At 41.6% G+C, this 18,100-nt stretch overlaps 1 protein-coding gene across 3 annotated transcripts in view; it reads left to right on the plus strand.

Moving 5' to 3' along the window:
• The window catches only part of AMMECR1 (AMMECR nuclear protein 1), a 115,088-nt gene extending 97,305 nt beyond the window's left edge, over nt 1–17,783 (plus strand). Inside the window, exons 4-7 of one of the 3 annotated variants that reach the window (XR_006382412.1) lie at nt 9,352–9,442; nt 10,864–10,960; nt 13,327–13,602; nt 15,480–15,521. Coding sequence is in view for 2 of the 3 variants with exons in the window: in XM_044234631.1 (XP_044090566.1) it covers nt 9,352–9,442; nt 10,864–10,960; nt 13,327–13,441 (303 nt within the window). In the remaining variant the exon portion in view is untranslated. Of the gene's footprint in view, nt 1–9,351; nt 9,443–10,863; nt 10,961–13,326 lie in introns of all 3 variants that reach the window. The other 2 variants (XM_044234631.1, XM_044234632.1) reach the window with 2 other exon arrangements.
• The last annotated feature ends 317 nt before the right edge of the window (nt 17,784–18,100 follow it).

Raw genomic sequence — 18,100 nt, forward strand, 5'->3', positions numbered from 1 at the left:
CAGTGTGTAGAATCCCTCTCAAATAATCTATAGGCTAGAATTGGTGTAGTCACATGATTTGGGAGTCATGTTTGTTTTTCAAGATCCGAAAGGATTTAAAACCAAGGACACTACAACAGTGGGAGTTTGACCTGAAGGGTGATGCTAGGTGTATTACCTCGTGACTGCTCATTTGCAAGATGATATAAATGAGTAAGCTTTTTGCTTGTTGAGGAACTTGTATACAGCCAGTATACAACCTGTGATCTTACAGGGGGAGCTCACATTGCAGTCTACTGCCTAGAAGACAAAGTATTTTCAAAATTGTCATCAGGGAACTCCTATTTCTGTGCTTTGGAGAACAGATCATTTTGGAGGCACAAGGAAGATATATTTTCTGTAATCGGAAGTAGACCATTAGATCATGTTTTAATAGATCGGTAACATTTTTCACGCGCCATAAGGCACTTTTAGTTCTATCTAGCTCCCTGGATCACTGCTATCTCAACTGTGTATACAGCTGTCACTTGGGGAGCGCATCGTGGCCCTAAGACAGACTGTTCCTTTCTAGCACCCAACACTTGAAATCAACCCATGCTGGGTGGGGCGGGCCAGCATGATTCTTGTATGATATCAAAAACCTATCCCTGGACTACAGAGCTAGACCCCAAGCCCCTAGTCTCGCTTTGTCCCTAATGTACCCAAGCATCTGTCGTTGTCCATGAGCTTGTTCAACTCTCAGTACTCGGGGGTGCTGCACTTCACTTTAAAAAGCACACCTCTTGAGTGAGCACAGCTCCATTTCTGACATGTTCGGCTGCAGTTAATAATAGTGCACTTTTGTAACAACCTTCAGGACCGTAAATAGATGAGATGAGTAAATTGACTACCGTCATTATCTCTCACATATTTTAGAAGGTCATGATCTCCTTCTTACCCCTTCAAGATTTACATTTTTCTAGCTCCTCTCAATGTACCACTGAAAACACTTTCCATTCAGACACAGATGTTTAGCATGACTCACCCAGTGAAATGACTTCTTGTCGTATATGTTCTGTCCACCGCCCCCTTCATGATTTTTCCCTATGCTATACACCATGCTTTGCTTCTCTTTTAAGATTCCCACCTTTGGGGCACCTGGGTGGCTCAGTCAGTTAAGCGGCTGCCTTCAGCTCAGGTCATGATCGTGGGGTCCTAGGATTGAGCCCCACGTCAGGCTCCCCCAGGAGTCTGCTTCTCCATCTCCCTCTGCCCCTCCCCACTGCTCATGCTCTCTCTCTTGCTCTCATTCTTTCTCTCAAATAAATCTTAAAAAAAAAAAAAAAGATTCTGACCTTTGAAAAAAAACATATACGGGGCTGCGGAGGCTTTGTATATCTAGGAAAATGCTTTTCATGGTATTTTCTGAAGGACCCTGAGATTTTTGTATAAGATATCGCTATTGTTACAATAATTTAGCCTTTGTTCTGGTGCTCTATTTAGAAATATTTTTTTTCAAGTACTGTGGAACATTGGAGAAAGGAGTACTTCAAGCTTCCTGACCATCTAGTAAGAATTTGCTGCGAATCAACACTTCAGTGTATTAGAAACCTAGTGAGGAAGCAAGCCGAACAACGTGAAGTAACTTCTAGAAGGTGATTTAACACATGGAAATTTCCATTAGCTTTTGGTACTGTTGGTAAAATGGGCTTGCACAGTATGTTCTCCAGCCTCCTCCAATTGCTTCCTGCTTTTCTCCCACCATGTTGTTTCATTGAGGGGGGCAGCATTTCCCCGCTTCTTCCCCCAAATCCACAGACCCTTCCAGCCCTTTCCCTAGTAGTTGTATTATACTCTGCTCTTTCCTGGGTCTCTGTTTCCTCACCAGGACGTTGGAGAAGTTGGACTAAATAATACCCATGGTCTCTTTGGAGGCTGACACAGTGTGATTCTGTGACTCCCCCCTTTTTAAAATGGCTTCTGTTTCATTTTACTTCAAGAGAATGAATCACCACTAACCACTAAGATGTCATAAGAAGTCCCTAACTTTTAAAATAGCAAGGTGGCAACCAAGTGAAAAACGTCCAATTTTTGAAATTTGACATCCCATCTTCCCTTTCCACCAAAGAATTCTCTTCAGGGGGGTACCTGGCTGGCTCAGTGGGTTAAAGCCTCTGCCTTTGGCTCAGGTTATGATCCCAGCATCCTGGGATGGAGCCCTGCATGGGGCTCTCTGCTCAGTGGGGAGCCTGCTTCCTCCTCTCTCTCTCTGCCTGCCTCCCTACCATACTTGTGATAAAATCTTAAAAAAAAAAAAAAGAATTCTCTTCAGGAAGACAAAATATTCTTAACAGCCAATGCCTTGTTTTATTACTGCATCATCCCCTGGTTTAAGTCAGCATTATATGTATAAATCTAAATTAAGCTATTAGGGAGTGACTGTTCACTTGACAAAGATAGTTTGCTTCGCAGAAGTACTCTAGGATTTCTTTACTACCTTCCTGGTGACTTCAGAATTAATCCATTTACACAAATGCAACACATATGTAATCTTTTAGGAACAAATCTCTTTTGTAGATGGAGCAAAACTACATTGAGCTAGATACTCATGTATAGTTTAACCCATATAACATTCTCCTATTTCTTACCAGACAAACAACATTATTTCACCTTGAATATGTTGGCCAAGAGGTGCCCCCCGCAACCTTTGAAAAGCAAACTGATTCCCGTGTCTAGGTTTTAAGAACACTTCCTAACTTGAGTTTGTGTTTAAATTCACTCCCTTCCTCATCCCCTTAAAAAAATGGTAGGAATGCATTTTTCTAACTTTTGATGAAAAGCAGGCTTTTTATTTAAAGGTCACCTGTGTTGCCTGAACTTTCCTTGGAAAGCTTCAGGATGTTCAGATTTTAAGGAATGCTCATTATAATTAATCATTACAGAGAATTGAGGGTTTTTTTTTCCTTAATTGCACACTGAGCTGTCACTTGTTCTCTGCAAAACCTCAGCTAAGAACAGTCTCTTTCCTTGCACATGATACATAAACATGTTTGGCTTCCTAGCCTTTCAAAGCACTTCATCATTAGCTGTGCTTTATTTTTAAAATCTTAACTAATTCTTTAAAAGTTCATAAGGGGTGATTATTAGCTAGGTTAGGTATCGTAGAGCTGTGTGTCTGCTATTAGTTAAAGTAAATGTTATCAGATTGTTGTTTGGTGGCCTTTGTGAAATAAATTGGCAGGCTTGTGTTCCTGATAGACAAGATGTCTGAGTCTCCTACATGAATCAAATTTGGCACTAATTGGCCCTTTGGTAAGCTCTGCAAAAGGCAAGAATTGGTCCATGGAGACTGAACTAATTTCTAAAGCGAAAGGTGACCCATTTGCAGGGATTTGAGAGAAGAGCAGTACATATGCATTTGGGTCTAGGAGGTCTTTGAGGTCATTGTCACAAAATAACAATAGAAAAAATAACTTCCGCTGACACAGACGATGAAGCAGTTTTCAGAGTAGAATATATTAAAAGGTGACTTGTGCTCAAGTGGTGGCTTTGCACTCGGTTACCCTGTTACCGTCTTTGACTTATTTTTCTATTATCCCTTCTGTTTCTGGAAGCATCTCACTCAAAGGAGATTTGAAAGTGAGGACAGCTATAGACACCGGTCAGATAACAGACTCAAAACAACCCAACAGGATAGTCCTTGGTGTTGTCCTAGTTGGCTCAGGAGATTATTTTTTAAGGCCCTAAGGCAAGAGTTGTTTCTGGGTGGTCCTAGGATGGCAGGCCATCTTTATTTTCCCCTTTGTACTTTTCTAAAGAGATTTTTTTTTGCAGTAATATGCATGTACTATTTTTCCAAGCAGGAAAAAAATATGCTTGTGGTTGGTGAGGTTGACAGAAATAAAAATTACTGAGCCCAAAAAGTGATTTTTGACAATGCTATTCTTTAAATGTATTATTTGGTGAGATTCTGAAGTGTTAAGTGCTAACAATTGTTAAGTGTTCATTGTTAATCAGATGGGCACCTTCCAAACTTCAGACTTAGGAAATTGGTGGGTGGGTTGAGGTGATGTAAATTCCCAATATTGAGGATTTGATGGGCAGATCTGGACAATATGTTGTCTACTTTTTTATTTTTTTTTATTTTTGGTAGGATTGCGATTGAGGGAAGTGATTCATTAGGATCTGTACAAATTGTCATCAGCCTTTATGACTAAAATCTTAATTTTTCTTGCCCCAAAAAGAATTATTCAAGAGGATAAACTTGGAGCAGGCCCAAGTTTGGAATATTTTCCTCTTTTATGGTGAATTTGTTTTCACTGGGAGAAGAGTCAGCGTCTTCAGAAGGCTGAGTTGGGGGTGGGCAGAAGGTTCTGTGGGGCTATGAGGGAGAAAGTGGAACGTGTCGCATTGTGGCTTTGGGGCTTCTAGGAGAAATACCACATATGGCTGTTTCCTCCCAACAATATAAGAAACTCCAGACTCTGGGTCAGACCCATGGGCTGTCCAATGCAGTGTTTGTTTCTGTCTGTGGTACCATGGGCTGTTTTGTGAAAGAGCATGTGTATCTTCTATGATGCCAGCCTCTAAAGGTTAGAGGGTGTGCCAAATATCCTGAGCTCCTCTCATTAGGAACAGAGTCCTTTTATTCAGTTCAGTGGAACTGGCATATTGAGTCTGGCAGGTCAGTCTTATGTGAATGGCCAGTGACTGGCTACTTTGTTAATTGCAAAGCATATCTTGCCAAATGATATCAACAAAGACATGTCAAACCACTTTCGATTCCTTGACTTCCCGATATACATGCACACACGCACACACACACACACACACACACGAAAATTCAAGGTGAACCCACTGAAAAATCAGTGGAGTGAGCTAGGGCCATACTGTTTTACAAAGGAAACCCAACATTTGTTAAATGGGGAAGACTGGGGCTTACTGGGCATGTGCTAAGACAGGATGAGCCTGGGGAGCCAATTGGTTTTATTGGTCAGGATGTGATCAGGGGCAGATTCAGTTTTAAGGGTCAAGACTGTGGAGGTAATTGTGGATCCAAATGGTCCAAAGCTCATGTGGCACCTACTTGACTTAGCCAGAGAATGTTTTATGCTCACTGATACTTTTAGCCAGATGACTCCTTTTCATGTTTGAGCGTATCCGAGGTTATTGGCTTGTCGATTGGGTTCACAAATAACAGTAAGGCCCTTTTCTAGTGCTCTTAGTGGCTTATAGGATGGACACTTGCCTTATAGACAGATTAGGGGCTATCAAATTTGATGCAGTTGTGAGGAGCAGAATATGGATATGTATTATAATGGGGTGGGAGGGGGGCGCTTTTTAAACGGTCCTGTGTCAAGAGTCACTGCATTAGAGGATAATAGTTGTAAATGAAGCCACATTTCTAACAAGGGACCAGATAACGAGGATAAATGAAATCTGCAGAGAGTCTAGAAGCTTCATTTTAGCCATTATTTATAATCTCTTCTACCAAACCTTTTACGATGTAGCAAAATTGATTAATTTGCATGTATGTCTCTGTGTGTGCCCACATGCTCTCTGACAGAGAGTGAGCAAACAGAGAAATGGACAAGAGGAAAGACGATGGGGTCAGGTGCGGCTGGGGATGCATAATCCCCAAACTGAATAATCAACTCTGGTATAATCAAGATATATTTGGGGGTCCTAACATTAATCTCGATATTTAATCATTCTGGGCAATGTTAAAAACAAATGGCTTTGGAATAGCGTTAATAAAAATCACTCACTATGTAATGGTTCAGAATAAATATGGCTTTCTTTTTAGCATGAAATAGGAATCTGTTGAACGGGTCTTACTGTTCTCTCGGCACACACAGATACAGCTCTGTTTAATTCCATATCCTCTTATCTATAAGTCCTACATTTAATTTACTACCATTCGAGTTGATTTATAGCTTTGCTTAGCAAAAGTACAGTCTTGATTAAAAGGATATTATCACAGCTGATGGGCCTTGAAAGCATTTTTTTTTTTTCTCAGACCTTCTAATAACTTTGACAGTGACCTGCAGGCTCCCATAAGGCTAGATCTGCAAGTCTCCCATTTTTGCCTACCTGGCCATATTTTGGGCAATGGTGGTTAGGGGTAAGTGAGAGGTAGGAGGGTAACATAGTCTTCCCATATGCTACATCATGATCCATCCCTAGAAATGGAAAGTTACTATGACACCGTGGTGGAGTTTTAGCGGAAGTTGGCTTCAGGGAATCCCAGTTCCCTGGTTAGCCGAACGATCTCTTAGTCAGCGGGTAATTGCAACTGGAACTTTCCTCTCTTGGGATGCTGCTTGGTGGAAGGATTCTCCACTGTGTCTCAGAGAGGATTTGATTAGTATACATGAGGGTTACATTTTGGAGTTGCAGCTGGGGCTGATTCCTCCCTCAAACAATACAAAATTCGTTTTGGTGCTCTTGTCAGTGGAGATGACTTAATTTGCAAAGCCAGTGATTTCCACAGGTTGGCCAGATTCTGTCATTCTCCACAGCAGGCCATTTTCCACTCTCCTGTTTTGATTGCACAGTATGACTACTTGGTGGTGTCTGTGGTTCTGGGAGTAAGGAAAGTGATGTTGCTCAACAGGTGACAAAAAGCTGTTATGCTCTGATTCTGGTCAGAACATGATTGCCAGTCTCCCAATTCCGCTGGTTGAAGAAATGCTTCACTCTGGTTTGGGCTTTCTATTGCTGTGGAGTGTATTTTTTTTTTTTTTGTCTTTGAAAGAAGTTATTTTTCCCAAAGGGCTCACTTTAAAAGCACCCTACTTACATTTCCATTTGCAGGTACATTTCAATTGTTCATAATCAGAGGAACATGGAAAAGAACTAAAAATTGTAAATGCGGTACTAATTCTAAATGGGAGAATTTCGATTAATTTTTTTGTTGTATCAAATTTGTGAGGCTTCTGAAAATACAAAAGTCAATCAGTTTTATCCATGAGTAATTTTTATTTTGGTCAGCATGCCCTTCCAGTTTGGTCTTAAGAAGAAGGAGGTTTCCTTCTTTATAATTACATATATACATATAAGCTTTACTGAGGTATTATTCATATATCATACAGCGGGTCACAACCACTTTTAATTGCTAAATTACTAGGCTTTATAATCTCTGATGTTTTTGTTAAAGAACACAATGCACTCCTATGAAGAAATGATTAATGTGTCTAAAATACCTCCAATTTGCCTAAATCACTTTTTTTTCAATACACAGCCACAGTTTTTCAGAGCTAGGCCAATTATTAGAGGTTTTCTAGTTAACCTAGAATAAAAATCACCAGGGGAGCTGTTCTTTTTCCAAACCATACTTGCTGAAGCATGAAACCCCCTGAAATTCTGATAAATTTCACAGCCCCCCAAGTCCCCCCATACCAGTTAAACACCCCTGATTTTGTCTAACACTCTCATCTCACAAATAGGGAAACATTCCTCGTCTCAACAATTTTGATTAGACGCCTTCATAAACACCAAAATTCTTTCCAATTTGAACATGACAGATTTTTGATAAATTGAGTTGAAGATGCAAAATTCACTTCAGTGAATGATGGGAGCACAGATTATTTATGCTGTGTATTTTAAAAAACAAATTATGAAGGAGCTGCTATGTTGAAGGGAAGAAAAAACTTCAAAGTCACAGATCAGAAAGTTGGTATACAGAAACTGCTGCAAATTTATCATTGTCTTGGGACCGTGTCAGGCACTGGGGAGATTAGGAGATGTCCTTTATCCTGGAAAGGCCTGATAGCTAAGCACTCATAGTTCTTCTCAGCTGTCCACAGTCATTTCCCACAGGGTCTGGGAGGCTTATTGTGTTAGTTTTTAAACAGCTGCCCTGACTGCATCTTCAGCAGAAGGAGATTCATAAGAATACTGATACCATGTAGAAGGAATAGTCACAGAGATAGGCTTTCAGAAAAAACAAACTTTCAGAAGATCTGACCGGCTCTAATGGTTGGATGTTGAAGAAGACCTGGGGAAAGAACAAGACGGATTCTCCAGAGGACTTTTTTTTCCCTGAAAAAGTGGAAGATTTCAGGCTAAGGGCAGAAGCAGCAAAAGAAGTTTGCATGGACCCCTGTTCCTCTTCTAGACCTCTCCATGCCTACAGATGGAAAGAGGCAAGGCCTATGACTTCACTCACCTGCTCTAAAAGGAAGTCTCTTTCCTGGATGAAAGTGTTGCCCTGGCCTCACCATCCTCCCTCCAGGTCCCTTGGGCCACCTTCCTAAACTCCACTTGGGGACCACTGACCTAAAGTGACTGTAGATTTGGGAGGCCAGAATGCAGTTGTTGTCCTTTTGAAATTGTATTTTTCTTATCAGTGTTCACAAAGAAAACCTTTCTGTGATCCTCAGTTCTGTATATGATCCTGTGAAGGATGCGAGGGTGGAAAAAGATCTCTTCTGACTAGATGTTAATCAGTGAAACAGTATGTTACCTTCTTAAAACATTAGCATGAAATTGCCCACATTTACTTAGAGAACTCCCTTTCTTAGGGCATCACTGAAAGTGTGTGTGCTTCCCATGAAGTTATAGTGATCTCTGTGTTCATATATAAGAAACTGCAAAACTACCCTGCCCCAAAGGGATTTGACATCTTTATCACTTGTACATTTAGCAGTACATAGATTGCAAAGGTTTGCCATGGACCCACCATATATGTGTGTGTGTGTGTGTGTGTGTGTGAGTGTGTGATATATTTTAGAACAATTACATGGAATGGGCGATGGGGTTGGATCTGGTTGTTGGCTTTTTCCAGCCTTATCTGGGTTTGCTCATCTACATAGAAGTCAAGGTTTTAAAGAGACTAGACAACCAGGGAGTCAGCAGCCCTGGAATTTTTGGAACTTAATCCGAATTGGCGCTTATACCTGAAAATAGGATGCATGTTTGCTGTCTCTTAGAAGTCAGTTCCCTCGCTCTAGTTCCTTAAAGTTGTGAGCCACTAGTAAGAAGTGGGGGCAGGATTCTTGCCCTTGACTATCTGATTCTACACACAGCAGTGTGGTTGTTCTAGTTCCAGACAGAAGAGCATAGCCCAATATATGCTGGGGATATATCAGTTGATGTTTTCAGTCTCAACAGCCATCATAATGCCCTCAAACTCAAAGTCAGTGCTTTGGAAAGAGAAAAATGTGTGTGTGTGTGTGTGTGTGTGTGTGTGTGTGTGCACATATACATACATACAGACAGACAGACATGTGTATATATATATATATATATATATATATATATATATGTATGTATGCCCTTCCAAAAACAAGGGGAAAGGAAAAACTGCCTTCTCTTGAAAGTGAAATTGTAACTTTTTCTTTCTGTTTCTATGAAGAAGACTGTACTAATAAAACTGCCGATTTCTTTCAGGTGGGTGTACATGGCATTAGAATAGAATTCATCAATGAAAAAGGATCAAAACGCACCGCCACCTACCTACCGGAGGTTGCAAAGGAGCAAGGTCATTGTCGTACTTTATTTCATATGATCTGGGGAAGAAGTCCAACAGATACACACATTGAAATGCACTTATCTGACCTTGCAGTTGTCAAATGAGAAGAAATGACTCTTCCATCACTGTCACTGCAATGTCTGTATGAGATCAGTGAATTACTCCTAGAGAAGTTAAATCTCTGCACTACAGTTGGAGAGCAAAGACCCGCAAAAATCTAACTTTCCCCAGAGCAAAGACTTGTAGAAGGGGGTTTTTCTTTTTAGGCAGTGGTTTGCTGTGAATTTGAAATGCCCTTGCCCATAATCCCACTGTGCTGTAGCCTTTTGTCATAAACAAGCCTTCTGTCTAATAGCCCTATGGTACATTCATTATCAGTAACAAATGCTTCCTCGTCAGGTGGTTGCCGGGGACTCATCCGGCTGCTGTGAGGACTGTAGGTTTCCCATTAATATTAGGAGCACCGAGACGACATGGAGTCTTAGTGTTTGATCGGCTGGGTCTGCACTTCCCTATCAAACATGTTTCTGTGTTGGCGGATAGAGCACAAGCGTTTATGAACCACCACTGTAACCTTAAGGAATTCTTCGCTCTCTAGCACCTTGTCCTTTCTAGCCACTATGAAATTCTAGTTTTCCACGTCAGTTGAAATGAATATTTCTTCTTTATCTTATAGAGCTTTTTTATTCCTCATCAGAAAGCATCTGTAGTTGGTTCTCTCCTGTTTGGTTCATATAAATGTGAGCTATATAATCGTACAGTTTCATATCATTACACACCCCTTACCCTGACAAGAGAGTTAGTCTTTAAGACAGCTATCGAAGATTTATTGGGGTTGCTTTCAAAAATGTCCTCAATCCCGTAGTTCCCCCTGGCTTCATGGCGGGGGGGGCTCGGATATTAAGCACACCATCCCACATCAGAACCAATAAAATTGTCTTTGCATATTTCACCCAGATACACTTGATTGACCCCAGAAGATATCAACAGGGACGGTAGTTACCATGAGTTAGTGTGGTAGTCGTAACTACTACCGAGCTGGCACAGGTGACATTTGGGCTTCTCCCTCCCTTTTAAAGATGTCATTGTTAAAGGAGAGGGCAGTGTTTATGGTTTAATATTGAGACCCACCTGAGCCGTCACTGCCAGCCTCTTAGACTTCTCGTCTTTGAATGTGGTTGAGATAAAAAAGATAATGTCGTCAGCCATCACGGGTAGCTAGCACTTAAGGTATATGTAGAGAAGCAGGGCCAGAGCTGCTTCTCAACAGGAAGAAGTCTTAGCTCTTCTGTGTGATTGTTTCTAGGACCAAAGGAGTTGATGGTATTTGGTGACAGTGACAACTGGCCTCTGCAAAGTCATTTTGTATTTTCCCAAAAGTGCTTGTGACAGGTGCGTGACTGGTATTTTATCTGGTCTACTCTCCACAGGATGGGACCATATTCAGACCATAGACTCCTTACTGAGGAAAGGAGGATATAAAGCTCCGATTACTAATGAATTCAGGAAAACCATAAAACTGACCAGGTACAGAAGGCATTTTCTAGCACAAGGCTAACCAGTACCTTTCGATGTGTATGTCTATAACCCTTTGACTTCCTTGGTCTCTCTTACTTGCTTCCCTCTTCTGAAACTGAATGGAAATGAATGGCTGGGCCATCCTGGGGGTGGATACGATGGAACCTGGCTCGGCAATAAAGCTTGTGTGATGTTTGAGCCCATCCTTCCCATCCTTAGCGTCCTTCCCATCCTGATCCAAAGGAGTCACACATCCTGTGTGATTCCTTTGGCTTTACATGAGCAAATCCTCTGAGCCTGTAGACTACATTATCAAAGAAAGTTACCAGAAGTAGCCATTGGCTAGCTTTGGACATTGCTTAGCAGAACCCCCGGATTCTGATAAGCACTCTTCAAATTTGAATTTAACCTTAGGACGTTGCCAGCGATAGAAGTCTACCATGGAAGCTTACTGAAAAATCACAAGTGAGCTAGACTCACAAATGCCAAATGTATTTCTCTGTGGGATGATGGGGATACTTATTTTTTTTTAAATATCCAACATTTTAGAAAAATGGATTGCTGTTTCCATTTGTTTCGATTCCATAAAACTACAATGAATGCCTATAGTCTAAAATTGGACTTTTCCCAGCCCTGCAGAGTTACACATTTAAAAATGCCTCCCTCTCTGCTTTCCTTGAATTCAGTCTAGGAGACCAGAAGGGCACGTACAAAAATAATGAGGCATGTAAGGCAGACTGTGATGGCTAGTGTGAGGTCATAAAGTAGGGAAAGAGGACTTCCAAGAGGGGTGGGGTTAGATAATACAACATTTCAGAGAGGATGTAGGTTTGAGACTGGTTTGGAAGAATGGGTAGAATATATGAGGGTAGGGGAGGAAGGGGATTAATTTAGTGAGTTGAGGCATGTGGGTGGTGAAGTACAGAGCCAAGTTCTGAGGAACGTTCAACAGTCTGATTTGGCCGGTCTTTCAGTGTGCATATAGAAGGTGGTCATGGGAGCAAAACATTGCCCAGAAGGTAGGTTGGGTCATATTATGGAGGGTCTTGAATTCCTGAGTAAGAAGTGTAGACCTGCTTCTAGAGGCAGTAAGTAGCCATTGAAGGGTTTGAAACAGATGAATTTGGGAAGGTGTAGGATTGGAAAGGGACACAGGAAGAGGAGTTAGAAGACATTGCTAATTACCTAAGGATCTGGGGCAGCCACCCAAAGGAAGTGAAACAGATGAGAAAACACTGGAAGAAACAAAAGGACTTAGTCACCATTCAGAAGTAGGGAAGAAGAATAAGTCAAGGTTTCACTCCAGATGAAAAAGCACCAAGGCACAAAGCACCCTTTAACCAAGGGAGGGGGCACAGGAGGAGAGTCACGTTTCAGCACTGGTTCTGCATCTGAAGTGCTTCCTGGGGTATTTGTATAGAAATGTCTGGTATGTGACTGTAAATGTTCATAGATAGAACTCATGGCCAGAAATGGTGATTTGGGATCATGTGTGAAGAGGTCCTAGTTGAAGCTATAAAGATAGGGCTCCCCGAGGGAGCACAGAGGGTGTAGGATCCAAAGAACAGAAGGCAGAAGAAACAGTAAAATCCTACCAGGCCGGAGCAGGAGGAAGAGTCCGAGAGCTAAAGGAGAAGTCTGAGAGACAGTGTGTGGGTGGAGAACCATGGACATGTGGAGTTGGAGAACCCATGACACAGGAGAGCTTCAGAAAGGGAGAGGTGCACGCTGTCCTCATGGAGAGGTCAAGCAGGAACAGCGGGACCTTCTGAGAGAGCGGTTTCTGTGGAAGAGTGGCAGGAGCCAAGGAAGACCAGGCCGAGGAGCAGCGTGAGATGGAGGGCTAAAGGTAGAAAACACACATTACGGTTTTGAGAAGTGAATGGGTGAAAGGAGAGCCAGAGATGGCGGAAGAGAGGGTTTGGGATACCAGTTCTAGGAAAAGTGTTTGATCGTTGCTATTCTTACTGACTGGCAAGACCTGAGTAGATATGTGGATGGAGGGAAGGCCATGGTCAACAAGGGAAGGTCCTGGTAGAGCAGTCAAGTGAATGAGATGCATACACGATGGCAATAGGTTGGCTTTCCTGTGCTCCTTCCCATTGGCAAACTGGGGCTGCCGGGGAGAGGGCACGGAAATGTCTAGAACAGTTGAAACCACGAATAGTAGAAGAGCCCTGGATTCAGACTTTGGATTCCCAGGTTCGGATCTCAGCTTCACCACTCAGTTGCATGGCGTTGGCCCAGTCATGACTTCTCTCGGGACCTCTGTCTCTCTTGGTCTGTAAAGGTATCTCTCACGTCCTTCTGGGCTCCGACATCGGCATGGCATCTATTTCTTGATGTTAACTTTGTCTCTTCCCTGACTTTTTCAGGTACCGTAGTGAAAAGATGACCCTGAGCTATGCCGAATACCTTGCTCATCGCCAGCATCATCATTTCCAAAATGGCATTGGGCATCCCCTTCCGCCATACAACCATTATTCCTGACACTGAGCCGCACAGCCAGTCACTGGGCCTCTCTGCAGACCTCTTCCCAGGAGACCCTACCCCTTCTTGGTCTAGCTATCTCTTTTACTGTACCATTTTATGATGATAGTTTCCGTTGCCATGATGAAGCTTGGACATCATTAAGATCATCATGGTAACGGGTAGGAAAATGGCATTTGTTAAGAAGATTCTGTTTCATTATTTTAGGTCATTGATTTTTTTTTTTGCAGCATATATAGCTTTTGGGTTTTTCTTTCCTCGCCCTGTTATGTAGAATTTTGCTTTGCTCTCTCAGTCAGGTTTCTGTCTTTCTGTCTCTCTTGCCTTCCCTCCTATCTTCTTTCTGTCCTTCTGTCTTCTCTTCCCTCCTTCTTTCGACTGTGGATGGAAGACATTGTGCAGTTTTTGAGGATTTTATTTAGGTTTTTCTCTAGTTTTTCCCCAGTAAGATAGAGAATTTTTGATAGCTGAGTTTGGGAGCAATTTATATCAAATTCAGGTATTTGTATATTACTCTCGAATTTGTCTAAAATGCATTTAGCTAGGAGAGCTTAGTATGTGGGTCTTCACTTAGGTGTTTTCCCCATGGTTAAAATAAATGAACTTAAGTTCTAGTAGAGAACATTGGAAGGTCCATGATAGGGCTTGTCACAGAACGTGAGAAATCATTTATGCCTTTTGTGCTGGTTATTGTAGAAGAGACAGCTTCATTACTTTATAGAACCAACTTAACAAACTACAACACTGTTTTAAGAAAGTACAAGCTACCTTTCAGATATGCTACAGAAGTCATTTTGAAGAGCAGCAAATATCAGGAAGAGAGCAGATACAGAATTTAGTGCCTTTGAGAAGAATATAATTAAATGGAATTAAGAGAGGTTAGGGGGGAAAAGGCAATTTAGAGAAATATTCTTATAAAATTTTATTGTGTCTATATGGGAAACAGCAGATTAGACAAATTCCTTACTCTTAGGTATTTTTTTAAGGTGAAAAAATTTATTTTGAGCAAATAACCAAAAAGAGACATTTGTCTATTATATATTAATTTAAACCTGCTAGCTTTAGGTTTCAGTAAGTCATGATTGGCCAGAGACAATTTTAGCGACTATTTAAAGAAATAGTAAAGATAATCTAGTGAAACAAAAGTTCTTATATGCCACAATTTCAGATATGTTTGTCATGGGGACAAGACTGGAGTCTTTCTGTACTACATACTTTTGATAGAAACACATTTACTATGTTGATAAGATGTTAGGTTACACCTATGAAAATGGAGCTGGTATTTAGAAATGATAGTTGTTAGAGCCCAGCCTATTTGCAGGGCTGGTCTTCCTACAGCGCATACAAAGCAAACTTCCCAATGTCAGGAGGAGTAGGAGGTCTGTGTGTCTATCCCCAGGAAAAATGACAGATGATTCTGGAGAAAGATTACCTTCATTTTTCTATAGTAAATCTGTGTGTGTGTGTGTGTGTGTGTGCGTGCGCGCGCACACGCGCGCATGTTTGTGTAATTTTTCTCCAGAAGGAAACCAGTATATCAAGTGATGAATATAAGTATGGTGCAGAATATGTAGTCTAAAACTCTGAGATGTCACTGAAAATCAAAATGGTGGCGCTTACACCTAGAGTCGGCTGTGACAAATGACAGACTGCTAGCTCCGAATTCAAAACCCTTTTGCTGGTTGGTGCGCTGATTGCCCGGATTCCCTGTGCTTGCCACTGTGGCCGAGCAAACTGCTTTTGTTTTTGATGAGAGTCTTTAGAAGTTTGGTGGTATTCCTTCATCCACAGCGCCCATTGTTGAAATAACCATTTTCAGTTGTGATGCCTTAACTAAGAAGCCAACTGTTAGCCTGAAATGCAATCCTGGTAGCCAGTTTCATTGAACCTAGAGATTAGTCAGAGAAAGCTAGCTGTTGGGCTGTAGCAAGGGATCTTGAGTCCTTCCGTTTCTCCTTGGGAGCATTTTTGGAGCAGATTCGTCTTTCAGCATAAAACCAGGTGGCTACCTGACGGAAACTTTTTCTTGCCCTTATAGGGAAACTGAGCACAAGCTGAATGATACTATCTGCTGCAAAAAAAAAAAGTAAATAAAACAAGCAAACTGAAGAGAGACAAAATAGACCAATAATGACCCATCTTATCCATCATCTCATCAGTTCAACAGGCTCCTCGTCCTGGGTGAGCTCATGGTTAGAAGTTGTTGTTGTTGTTGTTTTTTTAAAGAAAAGATCTATGACATACATATGTGTGTATGTATACATTTACTTACACGTACATACATACATATGTGTGTTTATGTATTTAACGGTGCTAATCAATCTTGAGCAGGTCACGTGACTGGTCATGCGGACTCTAAAAATCATATCAGATTTTTTAAAAATTCTTGATATATGCAGATGTTCTACAGATTTTTTTCTTACCAGTGTAATAATGTTATACTGAAGAAATAACCATCCTGCAGGCTTCAGAGGACGAGGTCAGCAATATTTCCCACCATGGCTTGGGGGGAAAGGATAGTTTTGTCTCCTTTTGTTTTCAGATTAATGCACAGTGCATTTTTTTTGTCTCTAAATAGCTGTTGACTGAAAAGATTTGGTAGCATAGAGGGTGTCTTGCAGACCGTAATGGTGTGCTTCAAACGAACGCTAGACCCTTTTCACCTTCATTGTATAGTACAAAGCTGTTAAGTCTGTGCTTTGAATGAACTTGGAATATGTTGAAATATGTAGCATGTGTCTTTAACTCAGACGAAGATTCTGATTGCACAGGTTGTGTTTTAGCCCAGTTGTGGTTTATTTGTTCAGAAACACAAATGTGAATTGCACTCTTATCACCAGAATATTGTATAAGTTCAGTGATCTTTAAACAGCTCAGAAGTAATACTTGAACTTCATTTGAGTAGCACAAAGTTTACATTGCCCCCCCCCTTTTCAATGTTAATTAGTTCCATTTCTGTGTTTTGTTTCTCAAATGCAACTGGGTATTTTTTTTTTCCCTCTGGGAAAACAGTACGCGTTTTACTTTGGTATGTAGCAAAAGGCTTCCGTTTCTGGAAGGTTTTCTTATTTTTAAACAACATCAGCCAGGTACCAGATACTAAAAGAACAATTGCCCTCCCCACCAAGCCCCCAGCCCGCCCCGACCCCCATTAAGTGGCCTTCGGACTGCACGAGAGTGTGCTCCCCCGCCCCCCACCCTAGGCTCCCCTCACCACGAGAGGTCGGTGTACTTGATGGAGGAAGGTGCAAGGCTTGCTCTCGTTCCCCCCAGCCCCCTTCAAGCGGGTATAAGAGTTTCTAGTCCAGTAGACACAGTCCCAATGCCCAGCACACTGGAAGTTTGTATACTGGCCTCTTTTTGTGTCTCCAAATGTGCAGGAAATTTGAAACTGTCATCTGGAATAGGTTCCATCTCTCACGTGTGTTAGATCAAACCAAAGAAGCCCCCAGCCATGCCCAGATGCTGCTCCAAAAGCCTGCCTTCCAGTCCTTACAAAAACCTTGCAGGATTAAATGTGTTAACTTTTTTATTTTTGTACAGTTTCTAAGTGATTTTTGCTAGTGATGTTCAACTGAATGAAGTTTATTTGAGGGGTGTGAGCACCTCCTCCATTGAAATAAACTGGTGACTTTCCTTTTATTTTTTAAAAGCAGAAACCCGTTGTGTGCCTCTCGATTTAAGGGTTTCCGATTACATTATTCTGAAGACCAGCATTGATCCTTTATATACAAAGATCTGTTTTCCTTGTTTTTTATTACTGTTTCAGAAGAAGAGAAATCTTTTATTTTGCTCTGGACCCAGTAACTGCGCTGGTACATAGACGCACTGAGAAAACAAACTTTTGTAACCACCTCTGACTGTTTTTGTATATCAAAGTCAATTACTTTTGAAATATTTGGATCTAGTTTCTAAGTTATTTTAGTGTTTTGTATGTTCCCCGAAATTACTTTGAATCCGTCACCAGCATACTGAGTTCTTGGTGATACAGTGGTGAGACTCGTAATAAGCAAAAGCTACCTGGAGTAGCTCTTCTTCTCCTTCGTTCTTAGTAACCTGTTTTTGGATTACAGTGAGACATTGCAGATTACCCGAAACCCCCTCCAAGGATAACTAGAACCTCCTTCCTTCCACATTTAATGGCTTAATAGTTTGAAGAAACTATTGGAAATGGGCATTTTATATGGTATGTATAGCTTGAAAATATTAAAACTGAGCGAGAGGAAAAAATCAGAGGGTTTATGTGGGTCTCTAAGGTATGGCTGTGGAAAGATATTGTAGTAGTTTTGACACTATTGTTACTATCTTTAAAATCATTTACCCAATAAAATGTTAAAACCGAGTTACCGTTTGGTGTCTCTTTCTTGAACCTGCCCTCCTCATCGTAAGGCTCTTGGTCTCCTGGGGGCTTCTTGCCACCACGCTAGCCGCCGAAGACTTGGAAACAATATACTTCGGAGCTGATGCCGATTTCTTTCCAGACCGGTGCTCCGGAAACCTCACCTGCCCGCAGCTGGTCCCCACCTCCCCTATGATTTGCCTGTGTCCTCCTTTTGCCTGGCCCTCTATCCTGGCTTGGTGACTGAGTCCAGCCTTTATGGGAACAGTCCGCCCTGGCCGCCGACCTGGGGCGGGCATCAGATATGAAGTCCGGTGGTA

This window comes from Neovison vison, chromosome X, assembly GCF_020171115.1.
Source record: "Neovison vison isolate M4711 chromosome X, ASM_NN_V1, whole genome shotgun sequence".
NCBI classification, from domain to species: Eukaryota; Metazoa; Chordata; class Mammalia; order Carnivora; family Mustelidae; genus Neogale; species Neogale vison.